Below are 17,547 nucleotides of genomic sequence, written 5' to 3'. Positions count from 1 at the left end.
TAGTTAGTTTGCTTCAAATTCAATGTGATCTCAAACAAAGTTCCAACAAGTTTCTTAAAAAGCTGATTCTAAAATTTAAATGAATAAGGAAAAAACTAGACTACTCCTGAAAAAACTAGAGTTAAAGTACTCCTGAAAAAGAATAATAGTAAGAATTTGTTTTGCTGTGTATTATACAATAAAAGGATAGTAATTAACACACTATGATATGATATTCACCCATGCACAAACAGAACAGAGTAGAGAGCAAGACACAAACCCACACATTCAGAGAAAATTAATATGAAACAGAGATAAGGGAGAGGCTACTCAATAAATGTTTCAGAAACAAATGATTATCCATTTGATAAAAAAAAGATACTGGAACCCTCACTCACATATTTTTAAAAATCAACTCCAGATTAATTTTTAATGTGAATATGAAAGATTTTAGAAGAAAACAGGAAAAATATGTAAGACCTTATGGTAAGAAAGACTTTCTTAAGACAAACAAAAAATGCCAACAAAAAACACTAATCATAAAAGAAAAAGATAGATTGACAATTTTAAAATCAAGAACTTCTCTTTACTAAACAGGTGCTTTAAAGAAAGAAAAATATTAAGCTGCGCTGGCTGGTGTAGCCCAGTGGATTGAGCACGGGCCTGTGAAGCAAAGGGTTGCTGGTTCAATTCCCAGTCAGGGCACATGCCTGGGTTGCTGGCCAGTTCCCCAGTAGGGGACACATGAGAGGCAACCACACATTGATGTTTCTCTCCCACTCTTTCTCCTTCCTTTCCCCTTGCTCCAAAAATAAATAAATATATATATTTTTAAATTAAGCCCAACTAAAACATAAAGTGGATAAAGGGTTACTGTAAAAAATATAGTAAGATCTTTTAAAGGTACAAAAGATACCAGTAAGTATTTCAAGAAGTGCAAGTGAAGACATGTTTCACATTATTAGCATTTGGGGAAAAATAAATCAAGAGCTAAACAAAATAATATTTTATACCCTTTCAACTAGAAAAAAGTTTAAAAGACAGATAATACCAAGTACTGAAGAGCACAAAGTGATTTCTTAGACTCTGATGATGGGAATGTAATGTTTCCAAAAAAAGTTTTTGGAAAATAATTTAGCATAAAATTATGAAGCTGAGTATCTACATTCCCACGGTATGAGAATATTCACAGCTGCATTGTTTGTGACAACAAAAAGGCAGAAATAACTCGAATCTATCAACAAGAGAACAGGGGAACAAACTGTTTTGCTCAATGAAGTATTATTCAGCAGTGAAAGGAAACAGCTATTCAATACAACCAACAACCTGCACGAATCTTAGCAACAATGTTGACCGAAAAAACTGTCACAATTACATAATTTTATTCAAGCTCAAACTCAGCCAAAGCTAAAAAGTATATTATTTAAGAATACGTAAGTAATTTAAGAAGCACTAAAATGATGACCACTAAGTTGAGGACAATGAACACCTCTACAGCACAGACAGTGGCCAGCAATCATGACAGGCAACAGGTTTATGCAACAGTATTAGCAACATGACAATTGCTAGAATCAAAGGTTATTACCACGCTATTCTTTGCTTTACAGTTTCATATCTTACATAGATTAATTCATGTTTCAAAGATTGTATGACAAAATTTAAACCAAAGTGTTAAAATTAAAGCCTATTCAAGAGACAGAAAGTTCTAGTAAATCTATTTCTTTCCGGTTTATCTTCCACTTATGCTCCTATTAGTACATCTGTGACATTTACTCTCTTACTTAAAGCCTGAACCAAAACTTTAGAAATAGTGTCAAGCACAATGGATGTTAAGGACAAGTAAATAGCACTGTATGGAAGAATATTATGACAATATGGAGAACTATATGGCTGTTGCATGCTGTATTTTCCCCCAAATTGATTAAAATAGAAATACGTAAATGAAAGTCATCTGATTTTCACTCATAAGCAGAAAAATAGAATAAAGTACACTAACATAATTTAGTGCACTTCCATATGCTGTTGGTGTATAATGAGCAAAAGAAGTTATTTTGATACCATATTACAAGCAGATTAATCTTTCCTTAAAATGTTAGAAAACAGGAAAGACATCTATTTTAATCTATCAATGAGAAAAAAAGTTTTAACATGAGCCTACCATTATGTTAAGTGCTTCTGAAGATAAATTAGTTACTTGACCAAATGGTCACCAAAAGAGAAGAGGGGAGAGAAAACCTTCAGTAAGTGAAGGACCACAGTGCACAATGGAGACAAAGCCCTAGAGCTGTCTGTGGGCACTGCAGAAAAAAAGCCAGGCATAAAAAAAAGTCAGACTTGCAGAGGGAAATAAAGGCATGTGGGAAAATAGTGAAAAAGTAATCAATCCTTCCTAGATGAATCATTTTAATCAATAAAAACAACAAATAACTTTAAATTTTTAAGTATTTCTTCAAAGGAAGAAATAAACTTCCTTTAACAAAATCATTCTACAAGCAAAGATTTGAGAAATCTTGACATTATTACTGAAAATTTTCATCTTATGTTGTTAAACACAAACTGATAAATATTCCTTAATTATATTGAAAAGGAAAACTATTTTATTTTCAATTTGCCTAGAACATGTACGTAAAAATGAAGGCCAAATAGTAATTCTAAGCAGTGAATTGCACAGAACAATGCTCATTTGGTATTTATCCGAGATCTTATGTAAGTGTAGCCTGCCAAATGAAGCCCACTAGATTATTCTAAACCTCATTATCCATTTTCTTTTTCTATAACCTTTGTTCTGTTTCCTCCTTCCTATTAGGCATTTAGTTCACTGTTCTCAAAAACTCTTTGCCACAGGGTGAGAAAGAAGGAAAAGGAAGGCAAGCACACATTTATTTTGCTACCTGAAGCAGCTCTAAACCATTACTAGATGTGAAAAAAGGCTGACTCTGAAAAACCGAAGTTTAAGATCTGTCATAGCCTGAGTACCTTAAATGCTACTACTTACAGCCATGCAGGGAACGGATCTTTAGTCAACCTCTCAAAGGGACAGCATGGCTTTGGTGATATCTTGGCTCTTTCTAGACTTGCTTTTCTACAAGAATGTCATTGAAGGGTCATATATGATAGGGACCTTTGATAGATTTTTTGGAAGAAAGGCCTGGGAGGAGAGGACAGAGGAGAAGAAGGACACATGTCTTTAAGGTTGCTGTACCTCATAGCCTAACTATTCATACCAACCCCAAACAATCTTGGAGGTTTCATAGCCTGGTCCAAGGAGAACCTGGACAAGCAGAAATTATACCCACTAAAACCAACAGTTAGGAACTTAACTAGATTTAAAAGACACTTAAGAGAAAGACTTTCAACTGAAATCCTACATGCCTAATTTACTCTGTCAAAATATTCCACTGTAGTTAGAAGATATAACAGAAACAAATTTTAAAAATCATGAAATATAAATGCCATGAAAAAACCTTTATATTGTCTTAACCAATTTTACTCATTAACAGATAATGAGTAAACTATATCCCTCATTGTCTTCCCCTCCCCACAGACCTTTCTACACTGAATGTATTTTTTCCTACAACCTGGACAAATAATTAGTATGCTTTCTATCATGAAAACCAATTTTTGCCTTTAAACTTCTTATATTTCAGAAGTAGAAAAAGAATGCAAAGTAACTAGCAAAATTATACCAACTGTAACTAGCAAAAGAACACAAAGACATGCAAATAAAAATTTATCACTTTCCTTACAACATTGTTTAGGTATCTGTACATAAATCCCTTTGAGCTTTATCAAGTTCTACATAAGGATGTGTGTGCACACACGTGCGTGCATGTGCTTTCAAGTGAACAAAAAATTGTAATTTTACATGCTATAATGCAATTTCATTCTTCTCATTTAGCAACAAATTATCAGTCAATTGAAATACATCCCAACATATGAATTTACTGTTATTTTTCAACTACTCCTCCACTGACCAGCATTTAGGTTATTTTAGTTGTCTTAGGTTTTTGTCATTTCAAAAATACAGTGCATCACATGAACATACAGACACATGGCCATCAGCACCCAGTCTCCTGGTTTTCTTATCGCGGTGCGACAGTCTCACACACAAGGCTTTCAAAGAAGCTGCAGCAGCCTCCACTCCTGCCTGTGCTTCCACTCCTACAACCACCACACTCCCATCAGCAATATAGCAACACATTAACACATGGGAAACAATTATAAAGTAGGCTATGTAGCTAAAACACTTCATAAAGCAAAGTCCATATATTTTTAGGTATTAATTAATTTAAAGTGAATTTTAATTGTGTCATTTGCTTCCACTGATTTAGTAAATGCTACATCTGTAGAGGAATCTCTGCAAGAATAAAGTTTAAATTGGGGTTGATTTTAATTTACCTTTTTTTGACACTTCTGCCCCATTAAGTTCTTTTTGTGCTTCTTCAATTTTATCTAAGAAAAATAAAGAAAATTTATAAATCAGCTCATTACTTTTACAAATACTACTACAGTAAAACAAACATACTTTCTATAAACAGTTCCTGATACACAGGAATAAATATTTGTTGAATGATTTATCAAACAAAATGTATAAACTATTAAAGTAATGATATATTCCCTTTTGAAATTATACTGCATTAAAGAGATACTCTGTATAACTAGTGACTATATCATGAGAAACTCCAAGCCAAACCTCCCATCTATGCCACCCCAGAAGTCCTGCTCTATAAAAACTAAGAGAATAAGTGTTTATTGCTATTCTTTAAAATAACTAATGACTACAGAACTGTTTTATATGCATAAGGTTTTGAAAGATGAGGTGTAACCCAGAAGCAGTAACTAGCAGAGAGGTGGGGGGGCTGCTGAAGGAAAGGCGCAGGAAAAGGAGTGTATTGTGGGTGACGGCCTGCAGCTTTCTGATCTGAGGCTTTGGGTGTAACTGGATTCTATAAATTATCACGCTCTATTTTGGAAACAATTAATTAAAATTTTATGAGGATAGACATATTTGACAAGTATGACAGTGACCAATTCCAAGTTTAAATACAGTGGTCTATATACTAATTATAAAAGTTATTAAACACCCAAGATACTATTTTGTACTAAAATACAATATCGATAATTTTACAGTATTTTAGATAGTCCACGGAAGTATAGTTTAAATGCTTTCAAAATATTGGTACTTTAGTCACGTATACCTTCTGGCATACACAATCAGCCCCAAAACAATCTCCAATGATAAACCTAATACCACTACCAGCCAGGAAAATGGTAATTCCCAAAATGACATCCTTCCCCAAATAAATAAAAAGCACAGATCCCACACAGGCCCTTTAAACTTTGGTCTACCTGCCTCTTCCCCCATTATTCTCGTTGAAAAAGCCAGAAATTCAGAGAACCTCTGAATTACTGATCAGAATTCTTTCAATTGTATGCTGATCCACCCAGTGTGTCAAATCAAGTCAGAGGGGCAGAGCCAAATAAAGAAAACAAGCAAGCTTGAAATATTAGACACTACATATCAGCGAAGGTCAAAAATAACTACAATTTTCATCCTGACAAATGCATTCCTCACAGCGGTGACTTACTTGCTTCCTCCTAAGTATTAGATTCAAAATAAGATTTATAAATAGAAACTTACAGTTAAGATGGCAACATAGGCAAACATGGCTCATCTCCTTACACAACCACGTCAAAATTACAACAAAACTATAGAACCACCATCATTCAGAGCCATCAGAAATTGAGCTGAATGAAAGCACTACAACTACGGAATTAAAGAAACCACAGCAAGACTGGTAGGAAGGGTGGAGATGGAATGGACTGGTCCCACGGGAAAAAAACAAAAAAGGCTATCTTGAAACTGAGGGGTCCCGCCACACACCAGGCTCCCCAGCCCTGAGTTCCAGTGCCAGGATATCAGATAAGTCTCTATAACTTCTGGCTGCAAAAACCAGTGGGGATTGAGGCTGTGGAACACAAACTACTAGAGTCCCAGGCAATTCTTTTAAAAGGACCCACACAGAGACTCCCTTGGACTTACTCCTTTCTGAGCTCCAGCTCAAAGGCAGCAGATTGAAAGGCATCAGTGTCCAGCATACAGGTAAGAGCTGAGAGGCAGTTTTCTCCCAGATAGAAGTGCTGGCAGAGGTCACTATTCCTTTTCTGAGCCCTCACACAACAAGGCCTAAGAGGCAGGCACCATATCTGAGACTCCATCAACTTGGCTCACAGTTTGTTCCACCCCGGTGATTCTTGGAGGTCCTGCCACACTGAACTTTCAAGCCCACCCAAGCTGTTTCCAGTGATTTTTCCATAGGAATGGTTTGTCTTGGCTCATGCTTCAGTGAGCCTGGTACCTCTTGTTAAGTGGTCCCAGGACTGGCGCTAACAGTAGCCAGCTTCAGTTCAGACCCTGGCCTCACCTGGACACCTCTAAGCCCAGCAAAGTAATAGCTATCTTGAGATGGCTTTGTAGCTAATGCTGTGTGACCCTGGACAGAACACAGGTGTTGGGTGACCTCGGACATGCCAACAGTAATCAAGGCTCAACTACAACAGGAGGGTGTACACAGCCCACACAGTGGGTACACCTTGAGTACCCAGATTGGATAATAGGGGAGTCTGTGCCACTGGGCTCTACAGAACACCTACTACATTAGGCCACTCTATCAAGCCTGTGAGACATAGTACCTCTACCTAATACATAAAAACAAAAACAAGGAGGCTGTCAAAATGGCATGGCCCAAGAAACATGGCCCAAATGAATGAACAGATCAAAACTCCAGAATAAGAATTAAAAATAGAGAAAAGCAATCTATCATATGCAGCATTCAAAACATTGGTTATAAGGATGCTCAAGGAACTTAGTGAGGACCTCGACAGCATAAAAAACATCCAGTCAGAAACAAAAGACATACTAACTGAAATAAAGAACAATTTAAAGGAAATCAACACTAGAGTGGATGAAGCTGAGAATCAAATCAATGATTTGGAACATAAGGAAGCAAAAAAAAACCCAATCAGAACATCAAGAAGAAAAAAGAATCCAAAACGATGATAGTGTACACAGCCCCATGAATAACTTTAAGCATTCAAATATTAGCATCATAGGGGTGCTGGAAAGAGAAGAGAAAGAAGAAATTGGAAATCTATTTGAAAAAAAATGATCAAAGAAAACTTCCCTAATGTGGTGAAGGAAATAGACATACAATTAATTCCAAGAAGCACAGAGTCTCAAACAACATGAACCCAGAAACGCCCATACTAAACACATCATAATTAAAATGCCAAAGGTTAAATATAAAGAGAGAATCTTAAAAGCAGCAAGAGAAAAGCATCTAGTTACCAACAACAGAGCCCCCATAAGACTGTCAATTGATTTCTCAAAAGAAACTTTTCAGGCTAGAATGGGGAGGCAGGAAATATTCAATGTGATGAAAAGCAAGAAACTACAACCAAGATTATTCTACTCAGCAAATTTATCAGTCAGACTCAAAGGACAGATAAAAAGCTTCCCAGAAAAGGAAAATCTAAAGGAGTTCATTCATCATCACCAAACCAGCATTACATGAAATGTTAAATGGTCTTCTTTAAGAAGATGATCCAAAATACAAACAATAAAATGGCAATAAATACGTATCTTATTAACAACTGAATCTAAAACACAAAATAAACAAACAAGCAGGACAGAAACAGGATCATAGATAGAACATTTTGATGACTGCCAGACTAGAGGGGGTGGTCAGGGAGTTGGGTGAAAAAAGTGAAGGTATTAAGTACAAATTGTAATGTTACAGAATAGTTGTGGGGGTGTTAAGTAGAGTATAAGGAACAGAGTAGCCAAAGAACATATATGCGTGACCCATGGACATGGACAATGGTCAGGGATTGCCTGAGTGAGAAGGAATGGTAAAGGCAGACAAAGGGGGGAAATTTGGGACAACTGTAATAGCATAAACAATAAAATATAATTTAAATAAAAGATTTATGAACAGAGCTCTGGCCAGGTGGCTTGGTTAGAGTACCATCCCATAAATGGTTGTGGGTTCAATTCCTGGTGACAGCACATGTCTAGGTTGTGATGTGATCCCAGTCAGGGAGCACACAGGACGCAGGCAATCAATGTCTCTCTCTGTCTCTCTTTCCCCTTCCAAAAATATCAGTAAACATACCCTTAGGTAAGGGTTTTTTAAAAAGATTTATGAATAGTGACGTCTTTAGAAATAATATAATTTTTCTTATTTACACATTATTTTTCTCATGAAATGAGTGAGAATGAAAACAGTACTAAAAAATACATATTAAATGCAGAAAGCGGATCCCGCATTCAATAGTAATGTTACTTCAAAGAGAAAAATAGCAAATACATGGATGAAATCTATATTAAAATAAGTAACAAAGGGACAAGGTCTACTTTTTAAAATAAAACGAAGTACACTGTAGACACTAAATATGTAAATAAACACATCACATAAGTTAAATACATAGTCCTTGAGAAACATAAGAGAAAATCACTATTATTTCCATGTCAACAGCTTGTCCAAACTTGACACATAATATATGTTATATATAGTCATAGTAGTAATAACTGTGTTTAAGAGTTTAAGTATACATAGTTTGGAATTAGGTAATAAAGTTTTTATCAATAGAATCAATTGTGGCTCAAGGCAACAAAAATTCACAAAAACACATCTAAAGAATAGCTGTTATTTATTTAGTATATTGAAGGTTTGGCCACCTTCTGTTTGTGCTTTAATATAACAAATTCTTCCAAAAATAACCTGAATTTAATGATCATTTGATCATAAAAATCTAATCTTCATTTTTTAATTTTTCAATTAAGTTGCCTTTTTTCTCGCCCTGGCTGGTGTGGCTCAGTGAACTGAGCACCAGCATGCAAGCCAAAAGGTCGCTGGTTAGCTCCTCTGACTGGGCATGTGCCTGGGGTAGTAGGCCGGTCCCGGGCAGGGGGCTTGCGAGAGACAGCTGATTCACGTCTCTCTCCACTGCTCCTCTTCAATTCTTTAACCTGGAGCTCCAGTTCTACAGGCAGCATGGCCTCCAAGTAGAGAGCTTAGAAACAGCTATTATTATAAGCTTTGCTTCAATTTTAATAAAAGTCCTGTTTATATTTAACCTCTGCTTTATGATTCTCCTGCTAAAATATAAGGTTTTCAAAATTACAGATTAAGTAGTCACTTATTATGTGCCTCTAACTGGTTTACACAAGGCATTTATTAATTTTTAAAAGTAATATTTACCATTTTTTATTATGACCCAGAGCAAAAAATATTTTACACTTTAACCAATTATACATGCTTATATATGTGCATATACAATCAGAAATAAACTTACCCACATTCGACTTTCTATAAGGATAGAAATGAAAAATGCTGCCTTGCCCAGCTACGTTGATTTCACAACCCACTAATGATCTGTAAACCTGCAGCCTGAAACTCATTGATGTAACAAACAGTTCTCAACAAATCTCTTTTTTTTTACATTGTTTTACCCTATTCCATTACCAAACCAAAGGTAACACTTCTCAGCAATAACAGACTTCACCATAAGCCTTGAGAGGGGGCTGGGGAGGGGGTGGCAGGTTGTGCAGGATGGGGTCTCAGACTCCGACGCATCGCATCGTCCATCACGCTCTCCCCAATGTCACTGTCACCTCAGGCAACAATTCAGAGAACTACACATTTACAAATAAATAGTTCCTCTGTTGCTGTTGCTTAAAAATAAAAGTAAATACATGTTCAAAATGGACACTCACACCATGTTGGTAAACCTAAAAGCATTCTTAATGTAATGAGCTCTGTTTTTAAATTAAGATGTTAGTATTCTAGTTAATCAATTTTTACTAAATATACTTGGGACTGTCACCTGGAAAAGACCCAGAAACACATGAATGGATCCATAATTTTGCCTAAGAGACAGAGGGACCCATATCTAAAAGAGTGACAGGCTAGGAGGGTACTAATATTATAGGTTATATTTTGATTCGGCAACTATTAGAAATGTATATACCTTTTTACAGTTTTTTTCCTCCAATAAAGCACAGAAACTATCTGTTAATGGTAAAGACTATGAACAATCTTGTATAATGCCTTATATACATAAAAGTTTCTGTTTGTACAAAACACTGGCAAATATTTTTTCACCATCCCGAAATCATTACAAATAAAGAAAAAAGTACTTCGGAAACATAATCTGACCACTGAGATAAAAAAAGAAATTGTCTTAGAGCCCTTAAGACGCAATTTGTCTTTTGAGGTTCTGAGAAGACCAGGTGATTTTTATAATGTTATTTAATGAATCAATCTTCTAATGGTCAGTAGGCACACGTTCTCTGCTCACTGTCACCGTATGGTGAATGTGCAGTCTCCTGCACCATCTCCGATGACTAACACCACTCCTTGAAAGACCTGGGATCCAAGACATCACAGCTTTGGGGACCAACCCACCAAACTGTTAGGCGGAAAACACAAAAGCTGTATGTTTTCATTACGCTGAATGTCTACCCTGTGTCAGGTACAACAGAAGAAACTAGAGATGAAAAAAAACAACAGCTCTCCTGGATGAGCTTACAGATTATAGTATACCTCAAACAATCACTTTAATATCAATTTGATGGTGAATACAAAGCCCGAATTCCCCTGGGTGGCATTCTACGTTCTTTGTGATCCCACAACCTCTCTGCCTCCCTGCTCCCCCATCTTCTTTCCTGCTTTAGTTACACCTACCGCAGGGCCTGTCGGATCCCTAAGACTCTTCCCAGAAGGCCCCTCCCACACCTTCCCTTCTCTAGTGACCTCCTTCCAACAAGCTTCCCCCTTCAGGACACCTCCTCTTAACACCCTCATTCAGAGCCTGTCCCTCCCTTCTCTGTCATCACCTGAACATCAGGAATAATGACATATGATGGCCCTGAGTAATTTACTGATTATATAAACCTTGACAATAACGTGCCACATGACAGACAGAAAACTGATCTATTCTGAAAAAGAAATACCTGTGCACCACACTGAAAACTGGCATTGGGTGGTTTCACTTAAGAATCCTTGTTAACATTATAAATGATTACTACACATTTGGGAAATTGCACAAGTACCCTGAAAGCACTTGACTAGATATTACTCCATTTGATTTATCAATTTGAGTTATTTCTATCTTGAAAGTGACTACATACAAATTGCCATTATCAAAATAGTCCAGGGGATGTAAATTACAGCGTAAGGAATACAGTCAATAACACTGTCATTACTGTGTATGATGTCAGGACGGTACTAACCTACTGGGGTGATCACTTCATTAGATATATAAATGTCTAATCACTCTGTTCTATACCTGAAACAAATACAATATTGTATTTCAACTGTAACTGGAAAATAAATTTTTTAAAGGAATAAATAATAATTTCTACCTTAATTCTATGAGCTTATCCCTCCTTCTTGCTGTTCTGATAGACCGACCCTTCCGCTCTAACACTCGCCCCCAGTACTTAGGCACGAAAGCACAAAGTGGAAATGCTAATTATAAAATCCTATGAAGGATGTCCTGTAAATGAACTGTAAAAGGCTCCTCTATTTACCAAGAGACCATCTGATTGAAAAAATCACCATATGTGACTGTACTATTTTTACTGCTGAATAAGCCTAACTCCTACGTCTCCTCATTACACATCAGTACAAGCTCCTTACTCTTACTTTTAACTACCAGAGCTATTTCAATAAGACTAAAAATACAACAATGATGTAATGTTAAAACTGCATCCAATACCCATAACCCTTTATAGATACTCTTCTAAATGAATATTATCCTAGTGCTCACCACTAAATCAGCTAAATAAATCTACCATTATAAGTAACACATTTTAAACTTAAAGTTACACATTTTGCACATCCCTCTAGACCTAAGTCTTTGCTAAGAGGACACTGTACAGTAATATCAAAACTGATAGTCTGGATTAGTAATATTTAAAATTGAAAAATATTGCTTGAAAAAGTGAAAAATATCAGCGACTCAACTCTGTGCTAATGAATTTAAAAACTGTGATTACTAAAAATTCTAGAAAAACATAAAATCACTCAACTTGCCCAGGAAGAAAAAAACTCAGCTAGAATGACAACCATGGATGAAGTTGACATAGTTACCAGAGAGGAACACATAATCACCTGATGTAAAGGTTGCAGGCCCAGACGATTTTATCAAATTCTTTCCAACTTCATAACCAAAGCCTTTCCTAAACTATTACAGAGCATAAGATAACACAAAAGGAGTTCTGAGCCATTTATAAAGCTGGCAAAATCCTATATCAAAATGTGAACAAAGAGGCAGAACAATCAACACTGCACACAAGTCTCACATGTGAACAGGATGCAACGATCTTCATCAAGAACTATATTCAAAGGTAAGAAAGCCATGACTAAGAAGGGTGTCAAATAAGTATGCAAAGGTATTTCAATACCAGGAAGCATGTTATTATCAGCTGTAACAGCAAACAGGACAAGGGAGAGAGAAAAGGTAACCTAAATAATGTACAAAATGTATTTGATTAAATCATATCTCTAGTGCAAAAAACAAAACAAAAACCTTCAATGATGAATATAAAAAGATATACTTCATCATATCAATCATGTTATTTATTCTAATGTGCATCCCCCCCCAAAATTAGCCATAAGACAGAAGTGGGGGATCAGAGAGAAACATAGCTGAGGGCAGGATGTTTGGTTTGGTGTGTTTTTCAAAGATGTTTATAGACTCGAAGAGAGGAACCAATAAAAAGAGAGAAACAGTGCAAGATATGAAGGGGCAAGTTCTGCAGAGAGTAGAAGACAACACTGAGTGTCTAGGTGGAGGGTTGGTTTTGAATAGGGCAATCTGCAGGTGATTCTCTGAGGCCTAAGGAAAGAAAAGGAGGACGGCAGATCAGATGCGAAGTCTGCTAATAGAAAGGATGAATGAGTTTGAGGGAGTTCTAGCCAATTATCTAAATATTATTGAGATAAGAAGCATGGTTGTCTACAAAGAAAAAGGAGTCTAGTATTTGTTTAAGAGGTTTTAGAGACTGGTGGAAATTAGGCAAAGTAATGGATGGGAATGGAGGAGCTGACACACTTGAAGGAAAAACAAAAGCATTGATGAGCGGCAACCAGGGATCTGTGAATGTGGAAATCCATGAATTTTTGTGGCTCCGATGTGCAGAGCAGTGTTATCTTTTCTAACAAAGTTCGGCAAACCAGTATGAAGAAATGGAGAAGGATGCCATATTTGGATAGTTCCAGAAGAAAGGACAAAGAATTCAGTGAGATGAGGTGCTAGAATGATCCATCATGTGGTCAATCAAAACACAAGATGGGCAATAGCTAGGAAGGAACTGAGAAAGGAGAAGAGGTACCAAGAATAGAGGAGGGGAGCTGAGTGTTTGAGGGCCCCCCACAAATATGTCTAGAGGTTGTAATCAATTTTCGATAAAAGGTTTAAAGGGTTGTATAAAGATCCAGACTGGCTATGGGAAAAGTTAAGAAGTAAGGTACAGATAAAAGACATGAAAAATCTCCTAACCTAGTATGATAATAAGTCAAAAGTAGCAAAGAAGATTAGAAATAGAATAAGCCGTAATAAAATTTAAAATGCCTAATCTTGTAAAATTGTTCATATATCCATTTCAGAAAGCATTTTCTGAGAAAATAGTGCAAAGAGAAAAGTAGATATAAGCTCTGACATGCTTTTAAAATTATGCATCAACTAAACACAATGTTTCTGCCTTAAGAAAATCACTTTGATAGCAAAACCGACCAAGAAAATAACAAAATGTACATAAAAATACAATGAATGTGTCACACCAAACCATCTAAGGCTTTTAAATTATTTTTTGTCCCTTTAATATCATCTGGTGTCACTTTACAGAGTTACTTAGCCTTGATCAGTAGAGCTGAGAACTGTGTCTTGCCAGACCACTGCTCAGATTCTGTGCTTTTAAAAGTGGGGTAATTACACTTTTTTATCCCTGGAAGGTCTTGCTAAGAAGACCATGGACTTTCATGGTTGAGCACATATTTCCTAAGAAGTAAAAACCAAAGCAAAGCCCTCACACTGTTTGGGAGCCCACAAGGAGTCTAGCCAAGGGGTTTAGCTTGAAGTTGAAAAGCTCCTTCCTTAGAAAGCTGCCAAAGCAACTCAGCCCAATTTCAAGTCCCTTAGTGCCGCTCTTCCAGCTCCTAGTCTGATGACCCTGTACATATCACCCAAACAGTTAAAAAAAATTCTGCTGCATATTGAGTCACATAATATTAAAGTCATTAAACATCTTGATATTGAGGCTGAACCCCATGCTCATTAAATCAGAATTTTAAAATGTTTCCCAGGTGATTCCAACATACAGCCAAACGTGAAAAATCAATGTTCTCCAAATTACAGATATTGTCAGATCAAGATTCAAAATTATATAAAATGCAAAAAGTGGAAAAAGTCTTATCAGTCATCTGCTGGAAGCAACTTTTTATCAAATAATAGGGGCAGCAGCAGGGACATTATCTGTCTGCCTTATTAAAGGAGCTGCCAATTACTGGGTACCAAGGAGGATAAGGAAGGAGAGCTCCATGTGCACTTGGTGGCTAAGAATGCCCAATCAAATTGTATTTCTAAAGAACAAAGCCAAAGCATATATTGTTATAAGTGCAATAGCGAAACACAGATTTATTGTTTATTTTTAATGTAAGTCCTAAACTAGAAAATAAATTTCCACCTGAAAATTCAATGTTTAAAAAAAGTGAAAACAACTATTTGAACATAATGAACCATTGTAAAAGATACTGAAAATTGGCACAGATTAATATAGTTTTCTAACAATCATATTAAAATACTTTGCCTATTGTGGTTTAGATATTATTACTAGAGATGACAACGCTGGTTTCCTTTCCCCATTTGGTGGATTTCTGATGTAGTGCATGGAAGGAGGTAGTCTTAGTAACTATGGTGGGGAGAGAAAGGAATATGAAAACAGAGTGTTCTTATCCTGAAAGGCTAAACAGCAGATTTACTTATGTCACTAACCCAGTAACAGATTCACATATGTACATATACACATGTGTGCACCTCGTGTGTGCATACACACATGAATGCACACGTGCATACATGCACACACAAAGACTTAAATACAAAGTTTACCCAGGGCAAAAATATAGAAATAAAGCATAATGAACTTTGCTAGCAGACCAACTGCATGCTGCCACCTTCTATGGCCTAGGGGCTCTTTCTGGCACAGCCTCATCTCCTGGAAGCTCATTCACCATTCATTCATCATCAGGAGACAAAGCTCACAGTTTGCCAGGAACTGTGACGACTGTACTATGGACTGGGGTAAATAATATCTTGATACTTCCTATTTGTTTCATTGGTTCTGTTCTGTGATCTCAAAACTACTGTAGATACAAATCTATATATACCTCAAGAAGTGAAAAAAAAAGATGACAAAGATTACAAGTGTGAGAGGAGGAAAATGCTGGAAATAACTATCTGAACCCCTTTTGGGTAAAAAGAAGACTATTTAGAGGCACAGAAGACTGGAAGGAAAGAATGCAACTACATTTTTCTAGATCTAAGTGCTTGAAATACCAGTTTGGGGTAAATAATATTCTGATATTTCAATTTTCTAACAGAGACCCAGCAAACAGCTGTGACTTGTGATATTCCCAGGTACCTTCCTCTAAATATATCACCATTGTGCTGGCCCATTCTGCCCAGGGATACCCAACCTCCACCCTCTTTACTCTCATAAACTTGGATGTTTCGATTACCATGTATCAAACCCTAGTCCCCTAGTTAATACACAGCATCCCTTCAGCAAAATTCACTAAGATTAAGGTTCAGCAAGATTATGTCTTTTAGGAAAAAGACTTAAATTTCAAGACACCTATGCCACATCTCAAGGACTCTGAATAAGCCTCTCTCTGTTTGGCATTAAACAGTTGACAACATTCTAACACAAATAGAAACAAGATTGTTTTCCTTCTTAAGCCACTACCACAAATTTAGCAGACACAATAAACTCATTATCTATTGCATAGTATGAGCATCCTACTAGTTATCTTTAATTTTATCTGATTTTGTCTTTTTTTATTTCAAAGACCATGCTATATTCCAAATCTGCACACATGTATTTAACTGGTAACTTTCATAAAACAAAGCCATATAGAACTATGTTAAACAAAAAAAATACATGTTCAAATATAATCTAATGATATCTAAAAGAAAATCTGGAAACTTGAAAGCAATCTTTCAAGGAATCTAACTTTTATGTTTTAATATTTAAAAACAGAACTATAGTAAAAAACACTAGAGAACAAAAAAAATTTCTTTAACAAATAATTTGCAAAGATAGACTTGGAAAGTCTCATAGATCATACTTACAGATCAGAACACAAAAGACATAAGCCTATAAAATATATAAACCTTTTGTCCTGATGTTAACAAAAGGTTTAAATAGTATGACACTGTAGAGAACTGGAAATTTAAACACTGATAGAATATTGGACCATATGAAGAAACTGACTTTTTTGTTCATGAAAGTATTGCTGATCATGTGAAAAAATATTACTTATACTTTGGAGCTTGTATAATGAAAACATATTAATGAAATTTATATATCTGAAGTCTCCTTTAAAATATTATGAAAGGGGGGAGTGCCCAGAGTGGTAAATGAAAAAAATTAAACAGGCTTTAGCGGGTAATTACTAAGGTGAATGACAGGCCAATAGAGGTTTATTGCACCATTCTATTTTGTAATCATTTTGAAATGTCCACAATGGGAAGTTTAAAAAAAAACAAAAGGAGCCCAAACTTAAAAAAAAAAAAACTAAGTTTACCAAAGTATCATGAATGTATCATTAGTGTTATAGTTCAAATAATAATATTAGGCAAAAAATGATATATAACAGTGCTTTTAGTAAATGAAGCAAAGTACCTAATGGCCAAGCACACAGTGGTCATTCAATAAAGGTCACTACTGCCCACCAAAATAATCATAATAAGAGGAAATTAAGTAATTTCTGAACTACCACTAGGATTCAGTTTTGTACATATCAATGCTGAAAAGATGAAAAGAATGAAAAAATTATTTCTAGAAATATGACAGCCAGTGGGTTTTATGTTTTGTTTTGTTTTGAAAGCCAGTGTTCTCGATTCCTTTTGTTGAACAGGGGGAGAGTAAGAATTTGAAGACTGGGAAACTTTCCAAGATATAAGGTTTTTAAAAAAAACAAAATTACAAAAGAAGAACAATGTATATAGTTTACTTCCATTTGTATCGAAGTACAAAAACTGAATGTGTGGGTGTGAAAAGATACGTAAGTCGCTGCTATTGGTGTTTACAGTCATGACTAAGGAAAGGAGACCTGGTAAGACGTACATTTCATTGTTCCTTTTCACTGTCTTTCCTGTTTGAATCAGTTAACAGAACAAAAAAATACAATACATGTAGTCAAAATTATCAGGATGGTATTAATAACAGATGAAACACTGGGGGAAGAAAAGCTCATTGACCTTGAACACAAGTTAATACAA

At 35.8% G+C, this 17,547-nt stretch overlaps 1 protein-coding gene across 4 annotated transcripts in view; it reads right to left on the bottom strand.

The window, feature by feature from the left end:
* Positions 1 to 17,547, bottom strand: part of HIVEP1 (HIVEP zinc finger 1) — a 147,359-nt gene that overhangs the window by 66,571 nt on the left and 63,241 nt on the right. For 3 of the 4 annotated variants that reach the window (XM_053668207.1, XM_053668208.1, XM_053668211.1), the window contains exon 3: positions 4,378 to 4,431. The exons of the other annotated variant lie outside the window; for it this stretch is intronic. In XM_053668207.1, the coding sequence (XP_053524182.1) occupies positions 4,378 to 4,431 (54 nt within the window). The remainder of the gene's footprint in view (positions 1 to 4,377; positions 4,432 to 17,547) is intronic. 4 annotated transcript variants of the gene reach the window in all.

This window comes from Artibeus jamaicensis, unplaced genomic scaffold (genome assembly GCF_021234435.1).
Source record: "Artibeus jamaicensis isolate MK-2021 breed Jamaican fruit bat unplaced genomic scaffold, CSHL_Jam_final contig_482, whole genome shotgun sequence".
Taxonomy (NCBI): Eukaryota; Metazoa; Chordata; class Mammalia; order Chiroptera; family Phyllostomidae; genus Artibeus; species Artibeus jamaicensis.
Note: the sequence above shows the minus strand (reverse complement) of the source record. Positions and strands in the feature narration are given on the sequence as shown.